This window comes from Cebidichthys violaceus, unplaced genomic scaffold, assembly GCF_023349555.1.
Source record: "Cebidichthys violaceus isolate CVI_PGR_0920_01 unplaced genomic scaffold, fCebVio1.0.p SCAF_11, whole genome shotgun sequence".
NCBI classification, from domain to species: Eukaryota; Metazoa; Chordata; class Actinopteri; order Perciformes; family Stichaeidae; genus Cebidichthys; species Cebidichthys violaceus.
The window spans coordinates 15717813-15733243 of record NW_027176274.1 but is presented as its reverse complement, the minus strand read 5'-3'; the positions used below and the strand labels follow the sequence as shown (position 1 = coordinate 15733243).

Below are 15431 nucleotides of genomic sequence, written 5' to 3'. Positions count from 1 at the left end.
TAACATGTAGCTACACATTCCTTTTGAGGGTCCCGATTCTTGGGAGAAATATACAGAGCATTTGACCTTGGGAGCAGTAGCTTGACAAAATAATCTTAATTGCTCGCCACTGATAGATATGGCAAATCAGCAAACTCCATTTGTGGATTAAGGCCATGAAATGTGTTTTAAAGCTTGAGTGGACCTTGAGTTAAAGGACCAGTGTGCAGAATTTAGTGCCATTACCCCTCCGCTCGCCCCTGCATTTCCAAGCGTGTTGGAGAACTACGGTGGCCTTCAAGTAACTTAAAAAAGCCAAAGGTCCTCTTTAGAGCCAGTGTTTGGTCTTGCCGTTCTAGGCTATAGGCTGTAGAAACAACACGGCGGACTCTGTAAGAAGGACCCGTTCCCTTTGTACATTTGAAGGGCTCTTTCTAAGCTAACGAAAAAGCAACTATACTTAGTACACCATCGTCAGATTAACATTTTCATTGTAATTTACTTTGGTTGATGCAACTAATAGCTGCACTTTGAGGTTAGTGCTAATGTTAGCATGCTAACACACTAAAACTAAGATAATGACCTGGTAAACATCAGCGTGTTAACATTTTACATTTTTACACTTACATTCTAGCCCTTAATCATGTTTTTTTTCACAGCCACCCGAGTGATCTGAAACATCGTTTTCACCGCCACCACTCATCCAGCAGTCTTCATGGCAGCTTCAATCACAACAACGTCCAGGATACCAATCTGCCGCTGGTGGCCGAAGAGCAGGAGGAGCACCAGGATAGCAAAGGGGCGGTATACGACCCGAAACAAGACGTGTTTGTCAGCCTGTTTGTAAGTTGCCTTGGTGTTTTCTGTATGGCATTTGTTTTGTCCGTGTCACCTTAACTCTTTGTGTCAGTTTGAGATGCCGGTGACAGATTGGTGACATATGAGATCATGGGACAATAGTGAAGGCAGTGAGCACAGTGCATACACTTTATCAGAGCCAAAGTAAGCGATTAACTAGTTTGGACAAGAATCCACCAGGATAATTGAACTCAGCTATCTAAATGGACGGGATAAAAGCCACATTGAGCTGTCTTGTTCTAGTTTATGGTTTGCATTAAGTTCTAAGAATCAGCAGTAAGCATAGATTTAAGCGTGATTACACTAAATTCCTGATGTGAGGCCTGTGGCTCTCGCATTGTTCTTTGAAACACCCCTGAACAAGGTCAGAAGTCATGTAGGTAGTTCTTGAAGTCAGAAGGAGCAAGCCTCTCTGTGCCACATGTGTTGAATTATGTTCTTAGTCAGCTTACAGGTGCTTCTAGTTAAAGCTTCTTGATGCATTAACTGTGAAAACTTAATGTTCCCTGTGGCTTAAAATGTTGGCAAATTTAAAACAGCCTATTAAAAAAATTCTGTTCAAACATAAAGAAGTAGTCATCCAGTTGGGCGGTTTAAAGTGAATTCTGCTGGGCCATTAGAATATTATTGTGCACACATACATTGCCGTTCCCACAATAAGTTCACATTATTGGTCCCATGCTATGTTATGGTGTCACATCACGCGCAACAGTGTGGCTAATCTTTGTTCTATTCCTCCTCCAAGAAATCTCTCCACCCATTGCCTCCTGAGAGCCATCCAGCTGCGGCGAGATCGATGAAACTCCTCGCCAAGATTCCCAAAGATGCCGAAGCTGTCATTGTTTTAGTTGGTAAGCTCCGTGAGTTTCGACTAAGTAGATTAGTTAAAGGAATTCTTCTTCTTCTGTTCTTACGTTTGTAGAAACTGCTCAAGAGATTAATCTGCTTGTTGCAAATTCCCCAGTAGCCTGCGTTTAAAATACTAAAATAAAATATTGAAATTACGTTAGTATAACACCATAATCGTGTCGTTTTCAGTTTGTCTTTAGTTTGTAGTGTTGCACTGCTGTTGGTGTAAAGTCAACACTTCTGCAGCTGCTTTTCTATGCCCCCTTAGGACCTCGAAACCTTTTGCTGTAAAGCTGCAGGATGACTTCTTTTTCTTGAACAGCAAATTAGCACTGCACAAAGATGTCAGTAAAGAGGAGATTCATTTTGCAGAGTCGTTTATGTTGAGATATTTGAGAACAACTGAAATGTACTACTAGCCGAAGCCCAATCACAGATTTTGTTACTAAAAAACTTGAAATATTGAACTAGACGTGGTTTCTTTGTCGTTTCCTTTCAGGCTCGGTTGACTTTCTGGAGCAGCCAGCCATGGCCTTTGTTAGGTTGAACGAGGCAGTCCTTCTGGAGTCCGTGCTGGAGGTCCCCGTCCCTGTGCGCTTTATTTTCGTCCTGCTTGGTCCAAGTCAGTCCAACGTGGACTATCATGAGATTGGACGCTCCTTCTCCACTCTCATGTCTGACAAGGTGGATGTGAAACTTAAAAGATGTGAAATCTAAATCACCCCTTTCTCTTGCATCTCTAGGGGGATTTTAAACTTTTTAATTTTAAAATGTTCAATCTTTTTGGCTGTGTTAATGCATATGGCATGAATTTTTGGCAAAAGTGTGAGTTTTGAAACCTTTTCGAGGTGTGAAAAGTTTTTTTTTTTTGTTCTTTTCAAACTCAGCTCCTATAATAAGTCTGTAATAAACTGTGTAGCCAAACTACAGACACTAAGACCCTTAAGGACAAAAATGTTGCCATTGTAACCCATTCAAACCAGACTTCTTGATCCCACGACCATTGAAGCACGAAATCATGTATTCTATTATATCAGGGTTTCGATCTAGAGCCCTGGCTTCACAATTTTCCACCAGATTAAGCCATTTTATCATGTTTGCGCTACAGGCCAGATGCATGCTATATTTCCTGGTTTCCACTAGAGCTATTGCTGCTGTATTGTTGCACTGCAGTGTCTCAAAACATGAAAATCAGTGTTGCTGCTAATCAGTGACATATCCTAGACAGTGAAAAATCACCCCTAGCATTTAGTAAATAGAAAATAATTGATTGTAATTTTAAAGAAAAGAAACAATACAATGTTTGAAATAAGTAAACAATAAAAGGTGATTATGGTCCTTTAGGGCAAATGTTTGTAGGTACTGTTATTCAGTGGTGGGCTGGACATATAAGGCTTAGCATTTTAGGTTTTTTTTAACAGTTTTCACAAAACCAAAAAGATCGTGCAAAGAGGACAGCCCAGAAAATTGTCTCACTGTTAGAAAGTTGAAAAAAGAATAGGGCAAACATGGAAAAAAGCTGCAAATGTATCCCCCTCAAAATAAATTATGAAACAGCCCTTTGGATGTCTTTGTGTTGCATGAAATTCATTCTGGTGATGACATTAATTTGTATGTTGTTGCAGAACTTCCATGAGGTGGCCTATTTTGCTGATGACAGACAGGACCTCCTGAATGGTATCAATGAATTCTTGGACTGCAGCATCGTCATTCCACCCTCAGATGTGGAGGGCAAAGACCTCCTGAAGACAGTGGCTGACTTCCAAAAGCAGATGCTGCGCAAGAGGAAGGAAAGAGAACTCAAGAGGCATCAGTCCTCGGCTGGAATAGAGCTGAACAACAAAGGTACTCTGTCAAGAGCCTCTTTTCCAAGCCAAATCCACAATTGCTAGGTTTGCATGAGGCACCTCTGTTTCTACAAACTACTGTTTGTGCTTTAGTGCAAACGCAGATCAATCCCTGAAGTCAGACTTCTTTTAAATTGTGCGCAAACTCGTCCCTATTCAAATCAACTGGACAAAGACATTGAGATTGAGAACTTTTAGTAGTTTTACACATTTGATAATACATCCCATCACCTCAGTAAACAAAACTCAAGTGATCTATTCGTAAGACTTGAAATTAATTGATTAGTAATTACCCTCTCCATTCAAGGTTTGACATTCTGTTGTATATCATAACTTAATTCTTAAAATAAAGCAACCTTCTAACTGTTTAAAGGTCCAATCAGTATTGTTACTGGAAGCATTTGATGCATAGTTATAAATGATAACATGAATAACTTATATAGATTATAGATACAAACTTCACATTTTGTGTTCCTCAAGCCTTTTTTTACCGTTACAACCACTGGGGGCAGCCCAGTACTTCATATTTTTCTCATTGGCAACAAACCTTATGAACAAAACTAGTCCCACAATATAATAATCCATTGTTTAACTGTGTTCGACCCAGCCTTCCAACTTAAGAGGGAAATCTTAGAAAACAGGTCAAAAATATATTTTGATTGAAATTCTCTGTAATTTCCTAAATCAGCTGGCCTTTGTAGTTCTTATGAAATGTCATGCAAACAGGAGTTAATACTTGATTTGTTGGGGACTTTTTTCAGCTGCGGATTGCTACACATGTGTTGCTCTATTTGTTGAATTCTTAAGGTAGCAGGACAGTGTATGCTCAATTATTGTGATGATGATCAGTATCGGTTTCTTTATGTAATGGAGCCTGTAACAAACCCCCTAGAGGTGAGTCCAGAGGAGGAGGAGGAGGAAGACCAGGAGGTGGACCCATTAAAGCGCTCAGGGATCCCTTTCGGAGGCCTGATCCACGACATCCGCCGCCGCTACCCACAATATGTCAGCGACTTAAAAGATGCCGTGGACATGCAGTGCGTCGCTGCCGTCATCTTCATCTATTTTGCAGCACTGTCGCCCACTATTACCTTTGGAGGCCTGCTGGGTAAACTGAAACTACAAAAATAATAATAATAATTTGGATTCCATGTCACTTTGTTACCTGTGCTCTATAAAGTGTGTTTTGGGCTGTTTTCTCATACAGGAGAAAAAACACAGGGCATGATGGGAGTAACTGAGCTCATCGTGTCGACAGCAACTCTTGGAGTTATATTTTCGCTGCTTGGTGGTCAGCCTCTCCTCATCATAGGCTTCTCAGGACCCTTACTGGTGTTTGAAGAAGCCTATTACAAGGTGCTGAAAATGTGTTTTTTTTCTGTTCCATAATTTCCATTTTGTTTTCCCTGAACATGTGACTAATATGTCTGTCTTTTCACTCAGTTCTGTCAGGCCCAAAACGTTGAGTACCTAACTGGTCGTGTGTGGATTGGTTTCTGGCTCATCTTCATTGTCCTGCTGATGGTGGCAGCAGAGGGCAGCTTCCTTGTTCGCTACATCTCACCTTTTACCCAGGAGATTTTTGCTTTCCTCATCTCCCTTATCTTCATCTATGAGACTTTCTCTAAGCTCTTCAAGGTAACAACCCCAGAAACCGTACAGCACAATGATCTCCATTAGGATTTGGACAATAAAATAAACTTTGATATGCATTTTCCCCTATAACAACAACTCAGAATATTTTCTCGATGAGTCATTTATAATGCTTCATGGTACAATACTTATTAGTTGATAGCATCTAAGAATTAAGTTGAATCCTTCACTTGTCACAACTGCTAAAAGCAACTGCAAACAATCAGCAGAGGATAAACTTAGACTATGTTCTTGTTTCTAGGTGTTTAAGGAACATCCACTGCTGGAAATTTACCCCAGTGACTTTCACCCAGTTGCTGGGAATCAAAAAGTTGATGACCTGATCTACAACCAGCCCAACACTGCTCTTCTGTCTCTGGTCCTCATGATAGGCACTTTCTTTGTTGCTTTCTTCCTCAGGAAATTCCGAAACAGTCGTTTCTTAGGCGGCAAGGTAACCTAACCTAACCCTAACAATGGATGTCAGGCTTCTCATGGGCCTTTAAATAAATACACAAAGTCATGTTGAATTTAGACAGCGTTTTTGTTTTACGTTAAGTACATACTACAAAGTATGCACTGTTGCAGTATGCATTCAATTGGGGCATACTACTTTGTCATAACATTGCACCTTGAAATATCACCATGGCAGTTTGAGGAAAATAATGAAACTAACACTTTTCAATAAAAGAACTGAAAGAATGTGTTTAACAAATGCATCCAATGTGTATGTGATAAGATGTGTGCTGGATGTTGACTGGATTTGATTGAATTGGTTTCTCAATGTCCTTAGGCCAGAAGAATCATTGGTGACTTTGGCATCCCCATCTCGATTTTATTTTCAGTGTTGGTGGATTACTCCATTACTGACACTTACACACAGGTAACTTCAATGTAATTTACTTCAGTAACAGCAACAGTTGAATTGCATCTTTATTACAGTTCCAACAAATCAGGGCTTTTTCTTTTTCACTTACATCTAGAAACTCAATGTGCCGTCGGGCTTCTCAGTCACCTCCCCTGACAAGAGAGGCTGGTTCATCAGTCCCTTTGGTGACAAGAAACCTTTTCCTACCTGGATGATGGGGGCATCTATTGTACCTGCCATTCTTGTCTTCATCCTCATTTTCATGGAAACTCAGATCACTTCGTACGTACAGTATGATTATCTACAGTACTAATGTTTTGGGTGTAGAATCTGTGTAGTATTTTATTTTTTTTTTACAGATTTTACTTCCACTATTTTATAATCTGTTAAAATGTTTCCCCCAATCCATCAGGTTGATAGTCTCTAAGAAGGAGCGTCGCCTGGTTAAAGGCTCCGGGTTCCACCTGGATCTTCTTCTCATTGTCATTCTGGGTGCCATCTGTCCTCTTTTTGGCCTGCCATGGCTCACCGCGGCCACTGTACGCTCCGTCACTCATGTCAACGCCCTCACCGTCATGAGCAAAGCCACGGCGCCCGGCGAAAAGCCCATGATCCAGGAGGTGAAAGAACAGAGGCTGACCGGGCTTCTTGTGGCTGTTCTTGTTGGTAAGGGGAAAGGGAAGAGTGGGACTGTTGGATGGTAATTTGGCAGGTGATTTTTCTTTTTTTGTCAGGATTGTGTTTGTTGTTGTAATACTCATTTTGGCCACAAGAGGCTAAAGTACATGTTCACCAAATTTTGTATTGGACTAAAAGCATATTGTCCTCCACATAACACACAAACCTTGTGTTTAGCATGCTTGGATAAGTAGTAGTGGCCGACATGATTACTACAACAGCGAACATAGAAAAATTATCCTTACCAACAAATGTAAATCACCTGCCAAAAAAAATGATGCGTGCAAAACTTATTTCAGCTGGCAAAACTTTTTTTTTTACTTGTTCTTAAGTCAAAAACAGAGGAGAGAAAACATTGACTTTTTTTGTCACTTGCCTCCCAGGGCTCCAGTAATAGTCCTCCTCCTCAATGCATTTTCTCCTGTTTGAAGTGACTAACTTTAAAGTAAAGTTCAGAGGCTACACCGTAATTCAAAACCAATTCAGCTCCATTATCATAAACTGGTGAGAATGCTAACTTTTTGCCTGGGACAAGCCTAGTCTTTTATCATGAATGCAGACATCATCTACACACACTTAGGACTCTTTTACAGGGTTCTCATTTCTAAAGGAATTAGCTTGGAACACGAAAAAGTAAGCCGGAGACAGAGTTTACAACCAATTTACAGAGTTTCAACGTGAGCAGTGGCTTACACTAGATACAGTTGGAAAACTCTGCCAGCAACAATTGTGATTTCAGCCAAACTCCACAGTTGTTGGCTAGAAATGAGAAGCCTGCTTTTGTTTACCCTCAGTGTGTAACGGGAGACCCATTGTTTCAACACTTTATATTAGTGAAGTAAATCACTGCCACTATAATCACTGTTAACTTCAAACATGCCATGCTATAACGAAAAGCTTCAAAGGCAAAGAAGCAATGGTAACCAAGGGGGATGGGGTTTAGCAACTGGCCAATTGGTTGGTGGAATGCTCCTCTTGAGTACCATATGAAATTTAGTATTGTTATACATTTTTTAAAAACTTGTAAAATTAATCATGAAAAGCATGTCATTCCACAAAATAGTTAAAAGTGACAATAAACAAATCACATCCACACACAACCAAGTGCAACTGGATGGAGCTGGAGGAATCTGAACTACTGACCACTTGCAGAGAAATTATTTTCTTTTATTATCTGGCTGTGGTTGTTTTTTTTCTACCACATTATTACAGTGCTGGAATTTCCAGGCAATTATTTGTCTTGAGAGAAAACACAAGCTCAAAAGGTACAGAGTGCACTTCTGCACCTCTGCATGCCTAGACATTCACAAAGTATGAATCAGCCGTTGCTTAGAGAGCTTACAATGATTTTATAATCTGTTTACAAAATGAACCAAAAGAGTCATTTTCCAAATGAAAATTGTTAAACTCAAAATGGACTGATATTGCGACATTGTCTTCATCCACTGACTAGTACTATTTTGCCAGCAGGATATCTTGTTTCAATTAAGGTAGGGTTCCCAAAGTAGTCCTAAGTATTAGTTTGATCCAGTTTGAGTATACAACAATAATGACTCATCATGATTGTTGAGCCTTTGTTTGATTTAAATACTGCTTGAGATTTGGAATAAGACCTTTTGGATTAGCCCAAAGAGCGTTTCAACCAAGACAGCTTAACAGTGAATGTGTTTCGAATCAACAGCATTGACAGCATGTTTGTCATGAGGGCTGTTCTCTTGTTGAATGAATAATTCTCTCCACAGTTGCAAATTGCTTTTTCACGTGTGGCTCAAAAACAGTAAGACTGCCATTTGAAAAATAAGCCTTTAACCCATTTCTACCCATCAGGCATGTCCATAGTGATGACAGACGTGCTCCGCCTCATCCCTCTGGCTGTGCTCTTCGGCATCTTCCTGTACATGGGGGTCACCTCTTTGACAGGCATCCAACTGTATGAACGCATCACACTTATGGTCACGCCTGCCAAGCATCACCCTGACCACATCTACGTCACCAAGGTAACACACGCAATACGGACGTTGTTAAGCGCTCGTCTTCTGTTATTAGTGGTAAGATGGAGAAGCCAAACCCCGCACAGTGGTAACTGCAGCAGAGCAGAGGCAGTTTTGAGCTTGGTTTGATAGAGAGACCTGATCATTCAGAACCCTTTATACAGTAAACATGAAAGGCATCCAGGTTTTTTACAGCTATAGGCCACACTTGGACTCCACTACAACCAGCAAATCTGTCATTTCTTTAACCAACAGAGAGTTACAAGCAGAGGAGGAAAATGTTGCTGGATTTTTGACTCCAAACAGAGTTACCTCAACAGTTGAGGATGAACACAGTTGGGTTTCTGGCTGCATTCATCACACTGCTGGATTTAGCTTCTCCATCTGACCATCAGTAATGGAAGAATACAATTGTTTTGTCTTCTGCATTACTAGTGTCAGACGGTTACATTTATTTCAGTGTTTTGATTCTCATTATATTGTTTATCTCTATATTATGTGTTTTACTGACTTATTGCTGTGCAACTCTATCTCAGGGTGCACCTGCACACATAGCAGAGAATGATCAGAAACCTGGATAAGGTTTTTACATAAGGCCCAGGGGCCCAAAGTGTCAAATAAACTCGTACCAACCAGCAAGAGACTCAAAATGACCACATGGCATGAAGCGACTACTATAAGACACAAAAAGACTACAAAGAGACTGAACAGGACTACAAATGACACAGTGATCTCAAAGAGACACAAAGCAACTACAGAGAGACTCAAAATGACAACAAAGAGACATCAATCAACTATAAAGATACTCACCATGACTACAAAGGGATATCAAGCAACTATAAAGAGACCCAAAATGGCTTCAAAGAGACGCAATGACCACAAAGAGACTCAACATGACTACAAAGTGAAACAGTGACAACAAAGCAACTACAAAGAGACATAATAATCACAAAGAGACACAAAGCAACTACAAAGAGACTCAACATGACTACAAAGAGACACAAATACCAGAACTACGAGTAGTGGTGGGGCCCAGGGGCCCATTGTACACATACAGGTCATATTAAAGGATAAGCTCACAGTTTAAAACAACAGTTAGGTCCCCATGTGACCATTAACACTTGCTGTAATCATTCCTCCTCTTTATAAAGGCAATTGTAAGATTCTTAACTCTCACAGGCTTCCAATGGAAGTGATGGGGACAATATCTGCAGTCATTGCTTTGTGGAAAAATTAATTCCAATGTTTATTTGAAGATAATATAATAAATCTTTTGGTTATGAAATGCCTACTTTGTATTTCCACAGCCAACATGTCCTTGCTGAGCTGCAGTGGAGGGAGAGTAAATCAAAGAGGGAATTTAACAATAAAAGGACTGTAATTTCAACCATTTGGTTTTTCAATCTCTATTTGCTGCAGCCTCATGTCAACTTCAGATAACCTTTGACGTATTTATTTTATAGAGCAAGAACAATATATTTACATACATTAGAATACCCTATTCTTTAAGCTGAGGTGAGGGGTGGTGATGAAAATACATGAATATACAGTAGGAAACAATTGTGCAGACAGCATACAATACCTCCTCTGCAGGGTGGACAAGGCTTAAATAATAGATGGAAATATAATAATACTTTTTTATTTATTAATAAACCAAACCAACACAAAACAAAAACACTGCAACACCGAGCTAGCTTACTCATTACATTTAGAAGTAAATGGGAAGATGACATAAAATGGCAGCTGACAAGTTCAGAATGCACCATTAGACAAACACAACCAACACATTGGCGTATACATCGTAGAAGCAGAGCAGGGATTTCCAGCACAGCTTCACCTACTTCCAAGGTTAGATAAGGGAACCAGTCTGAAGAGGTAGAACTCCAACAACACTTATAGCATAGAACAACGTTATTGTTAGAACAAAGCATTTCAGTTTGCGGCTGTGATGACCCTGATGAAGTTGTTCTGTATACTTCAAGTGTTGCTGTTTTACCTCTTCAAGCGTTATAATACTTGACAATGGCAATCCAACAAAAGTATGACATGCGTTAAGGTACTTTAAGCTTTGATATCACCAGATCTTGTTTTGAGCATTGATACTGAATGAGTGATTAGAATCAATCTCAAAGGAACATTACATGAGTAAAATCCCACATGAACAGGAACATCTGTGTTGTGTCTGTTGCAATGGAAATATTCTCAGAAGATCCTGCTAATGATGACATATGGCTCTCCCCCACATAATTGTACTGTAACAGTGTTGGCATCAAAATTATGGATTTTGGCTTGGTGTCAGATTGAAATTAAATTTTGAAAAACAGGAAAAAGACAGGAAAAGTTTAGAGAAAGTTCAGGTTGACTTATTTCAGACAAATCATTAGATGCAGGATTTTCCACTAGATGGAGCCAAAAACATGTAAGATAAGGGAATAATTTGGGATTCAGTGTGTTCAATGTGCCTCTATATGCGTCTATGAGTATCTCTCTGTGTACGTCTGCACTGTGTTTGTCTGTATTTGTTTTCTACCCTTTAACCACCACATGTGTGTTGCTTCAGGTGAAGACATGGCGTATGAACATGTTCACCATCATCCAGCTGGCGTGCATCGTGGCTCTGTGGGTAGTGAAGTCTACCGAGGCCTCCCTGGCGTTCCCCTTTGTCCTCATCATGACAGTGCCGCTTCGACGCCTCATCCTCTCCAGGATTTTCGAGGAACGTGAGCTCCAGGCGGTAGGTTGTGGAGCAGAGACGCCCCAGGAATGTTTGAATCTTTGCCACAATAATCTGATCCCACATAGCCCCAGGATACTTATTTTACAGCAAATTTTATACATGGATGTTGGCATGTTTTTAACATCTCTTAAAGAAATCAAACAAAGAAACTACGAATGATTTTTCTCCCCTGTGATCATGGACGGCTTTCTAATGCTAATATTTTCAGATGATATGCAAATATTTCTTTTCGAACCACAAAAAGATTCACAGTCCAACCTGAAGCCGGGCTCCATGTTTTCTTGGTTAGATCCCCTAAACCCATACATGTCAACACTGTCAGATTAAAGCCTTCCATTTCCAAAATGTCAACTTTTTCAGGACTAGTATAAACAGCTTTGTTCTTAACTTGACCACCATCCGTGTTGTGTTCATCCAAAGGTCTCATGAACCCAAGGCACTGTAGAGTCAAACTACAGAGGACCTTGGAAATAATTAAAAACTGTAAAAGTACCAAAATTAGACCTCCATGATGTCAGATCCATCACCCCTCTAACTGTCACCTTTATATGAACCACATTGTACACACTATACATTTTCTTTTTATTCTTTGATTTTTTTTTCTCAAACAAACACGTTTAGGTATTTCTGAGTCTTGCACACCTTGTTTCATCTGGTCTGGACCAGGGAAAAAAAAAAGATAAATTGTTGCCTTTTAGTTTTGGTCCGCTTCCTTTTCACCCTGACTTTTTACGAACAAAGAGCTGTAAGCATGAAGAGCTGGAACTTGCTCTATCAAAGGACTAGTAAGACATTTGAGAAATACTTGGGCTTTCTTGCAGAGAATCAATCTTTTCATTCAACTCTCTACTAGAAAGCAAATAAGCAAATTTTCCAAAATGTCGCATCATTTATTTCCCCTTGAAGCAGACCGAGATCCATAATTCACATGGTCTCAGTCCGATAGTTGAATATACAGCTCTCCGATCAGTCAAAAGTGCACCAGAGTGTGTTTGAACAGCTTCAAAAGGGTTAGGTTTCAAAGCATTCAAAGTGGCCTGATTTTGACCTTTGAGCAAGCCTTGAATGAAAATTATTGAAGATAATTTGTCTTTTTCACAGCTGGATTGCGACGAGGATTCTCCCAACTTCGATGAAGATGGACGAGACGAGTACAACGAGATCCACATGCTTGTATAAATTTAAAATTGGACCCTTGCCAGTATGAATTTCTCCACCCTCCAGCCCGGACCAATCGGAGGTAGCCTCTCCGGAAACCTCACTGTCTCTGCGTAGTGGTGATAAAGCGAGAGGAGCGACAGTAATGTTGTTATAGCTGGATGTTCCCTTCTTACCTTTGTTCATTCCAGTTTTTTCTAAAAGAGCACACATAATGTTAGATCTCTGTGGTGGTGGTGGTGGTGTGTTAAACTCCCTGAAGCCTGAGCACCCTACCTGAAGTGGACAGTGCAAATCTAGCAAAGAAATGTAACTTACATGAACACTTTATCCAACTTTTTTTCCTGTCTATCCCTTTAATTACTCTGCAGGTTCTGGGCATGAGTGCAATGATGGTGGTGACCTCTAGGGCTACAGCGGGCTGGATCATTTAGACTTATTTTTGTCCAGAAAGCGGGAAAAAGGGGTTGATTTGCTTTCATTTCATTTTCATCCAGGAAGCGGATTTTCATCAAAATGCATAATGATGAACTGAAACTAAATCTCAAAGCCCTAAATTCCACTGCCTGTGTAGTTTAGCTGCCTTTTCCCTTTATACTACTGCCATTGCCTATACGTTGCAATGATGTGCAAACAAGGAGTTAAGTAGTCCTTTCCCTTTCTGTACAGACTTTTAGTAATGAGCACTTTGACTGGGCAAAAGTTCACTTTTGTCGCTGCCAACTGAGCTCCCTGGCACAAAGCCTCCTCTCTAAATGTACTCTCCCCTTGAAGCCAAAGTCTCTACAGAGACTGTGCAAATCTCTTCAAGGGGTGTTTCTGTACTTTGCTAGGTGTTTAATGCCCAACATACCAGTCCACTGACCCCGTTATTGTGACCTTGGATGTATAAGTAAATAGCTAACATGGTCTCAACCTTATTTTTCTACTCTGTTGTATCTATTTATTTTGTGACCTTTGGACTTGATGCCATGCCAGACTCTCAGTGATGTTTAGACTCCCAATAGCTCAAATTGCTATAAGAGTTGCTATGAAATTAAAAAGAAGAACCCTGTGTAGGTGGACACATTCAGTCATTATTCTTTCATCTTCTCCGCAATATTTCCACGTCGTGGTGCATTTTTTTCAGGGATGTCATGAATAATATAGTAACACATTTGGCTGGAAAAGCATAAGCACTAAGCAAACACACAAGCACTGAAAACGCTGGGGAACAGTTGAGTGTTGGCAGGACGTATGAATGATGCATTGTACAGTAAGACTGTGAGCTTGGAATTACAATGTACCACCTGTGTTCAGAGCTCTTTTGAAATACCAAGAGATTTAGTTTTCACCTATATTGCGAGCCCACTATAGAATTTAAATATAACCATCCAGTCATGACACGTAATCAGAGACCTTACTTCTGCCACACAGAAACACCAGTTGTAAATAAAATTATTTTTCATAAGAGACTTAACAAGTCGAGCACCGATTTGTGTGACACTGTTATTTATAAAAGAGAGGAAGAAATTGATGTGATTTTGGCTAAAAAGGCCAGTGAGTTAGACTCCATTCTCACTAACTTTTCAGTTTAAATACTACATTTCGGAGCATTTTATGTATGTTGCAGTTGATGGGAAGTAGTAGAAGGTTTCTGCACACTGTCACTATTCCCAAGTTTAATATTTTGTCTATAAACATGACACTTTTAAACAGTATTCCCGGCCCTTTCTATCCTTGCACCTTTCATATGTGTGTTCACTTCTACACTGTATCAGCTTCAATGGGTAAAGAAATTTAAGGTGGAATCAGGAACAACACACTGGGTGGCAGCTGAAGAGATTTCTGTAAATAACTATTAAACATGGCAAAATAGAAAACAAAAACATGTTTTCTTGTTTTTACCTGATAATAATGATTACTTCAGCAGATATACAATCCACTACTAAAAACTCCAAAGTGCTTAAAAGTGAAGCTATAAAAAGAAAAGATTTCAGGGTCAGCAGTGTAGTATAGATTTTGTATGCTAACCAGATTAGTATGTCTCATTTCATTTAACCATGTTCTACATTATGAGCCATGCAAGAATTCTGTCTCAGGGGAAACTGACCTTCGATCTGTAAATATTGCTTCCAAGCCTTTAGTTTGTCGTCTCTTGTGTGTACATAAAGCGGTCAAGGCAATCCAACACTTGCGATGTAAAAATATAGAGCTTACAGTCCAGACGTTTGTGCTATACAATGGAGGAAATTAATATAAGTGAAGTGAATAATGTGTTTACTCCAGCAAAGTGACATGGAATTATGCTGTAAATTAATCCTCCATTGTTGTCTTTAGGCAAACACTTGAAGCTACACTTTGATGTGAAGCGTACACCTGCTGTAGTCTGTATTTAATTCTGCAGATCCCCAAGTTAATGAGTGACAGAATGTGTTTTAGGACTCTATAGGAGTGTCATTTAAAATAGGCTTAATGGACCTTTTCAACCATGTGTTTTTGTTTCAGGGTTTACAAAGACTAAAAGGGCAAACTGAGAGCAAATAAACTGATACGTTATCTCCATTATACTCCATTATACTTGGCCCCGCTGTGTTCATGACGTTATTGAATGTAAATGTTTGGCTGCTTGTATTTTCAGGCACATGATTTTTGCTTTCCAGACTTAGTAAAGCTGATTCCAATTTACGGAGGTCCATTAAAGGTAAAGCTATTGAGCGACCAAAAAGACAGTTGAGCACACGAGAGGTAATATGTGTTGGATACAAGTGAGCAGGGCTTTGACCATACTTTCAAAAATACTGAGATTTAGATAACCAAACAATTTAAAAAAATGTGTACAAAAAAATTGCCCC

General features: G+C 39.8%; 1 protein-coding gene across 2 annotated transcripts in view; it reads left to right on the top strand.

The window, feature by feature from the left end:
* slc4a3 (solute carrier family 4 member 3) overlaps positions 1 to 14465 on the top strand; it is a 41854-nt gene extending 27389 nt beyond the window's left edge. For both annotated transcript variants that reach the window (XM_068705131.1, XM_068705132.1), the window contains 14 exons: positions 639 to 822; positions 1583 to 1688; positions 2186 to 2370; positions 3312 to 3531; positions 4426 to 4641; positions 4741 to 4889; positions 4977 to 5171; positions 5428 to 5619; positions 5959 to 6048; positions 6149 to 6315; positions 6446 to 6699; positions 8539 to 8708; positions 11263 to 11436; positions 12541 to 14465. In XM_068705131.1, coding sequence (XP_068561232.1) covers positions 639 to 822; positions 1583 to 1688; positions 2186 to 2370; positions 3312 to 3531; positions 4426 to 4641; positions 4741 to 4889; positions 4977 to 5171; positions 5428 to 5619; positions 5959 to 6048; positions 6149 to 6315; positions 6446 to 6699; positions 8539 to 8708; positions 11263 to 11436; positions 12541 to 12618 — 2380 coding nt within the window. In that variant the 3' untranslated portion in view covers positions 12619 to 14465. The remainder of the gene's footprint in view (positions 1 to 638; positions 823 to 1582; positions 1689 to 2185; positions 2371 to 3311; positions 3532 to 4425; positions 4642 to 4740; positions 4890 to 4976; positions 5172 to 5427; positions 5620 to 5958; positions 6049 to 6148; positions 6316 to 6445; positions 6700 to 8538; positions 8709 to 11262; positions 11437 to 12540) is intronic.
* Positions 14466 to 15431: the final 966 nt, after the last annotated feature.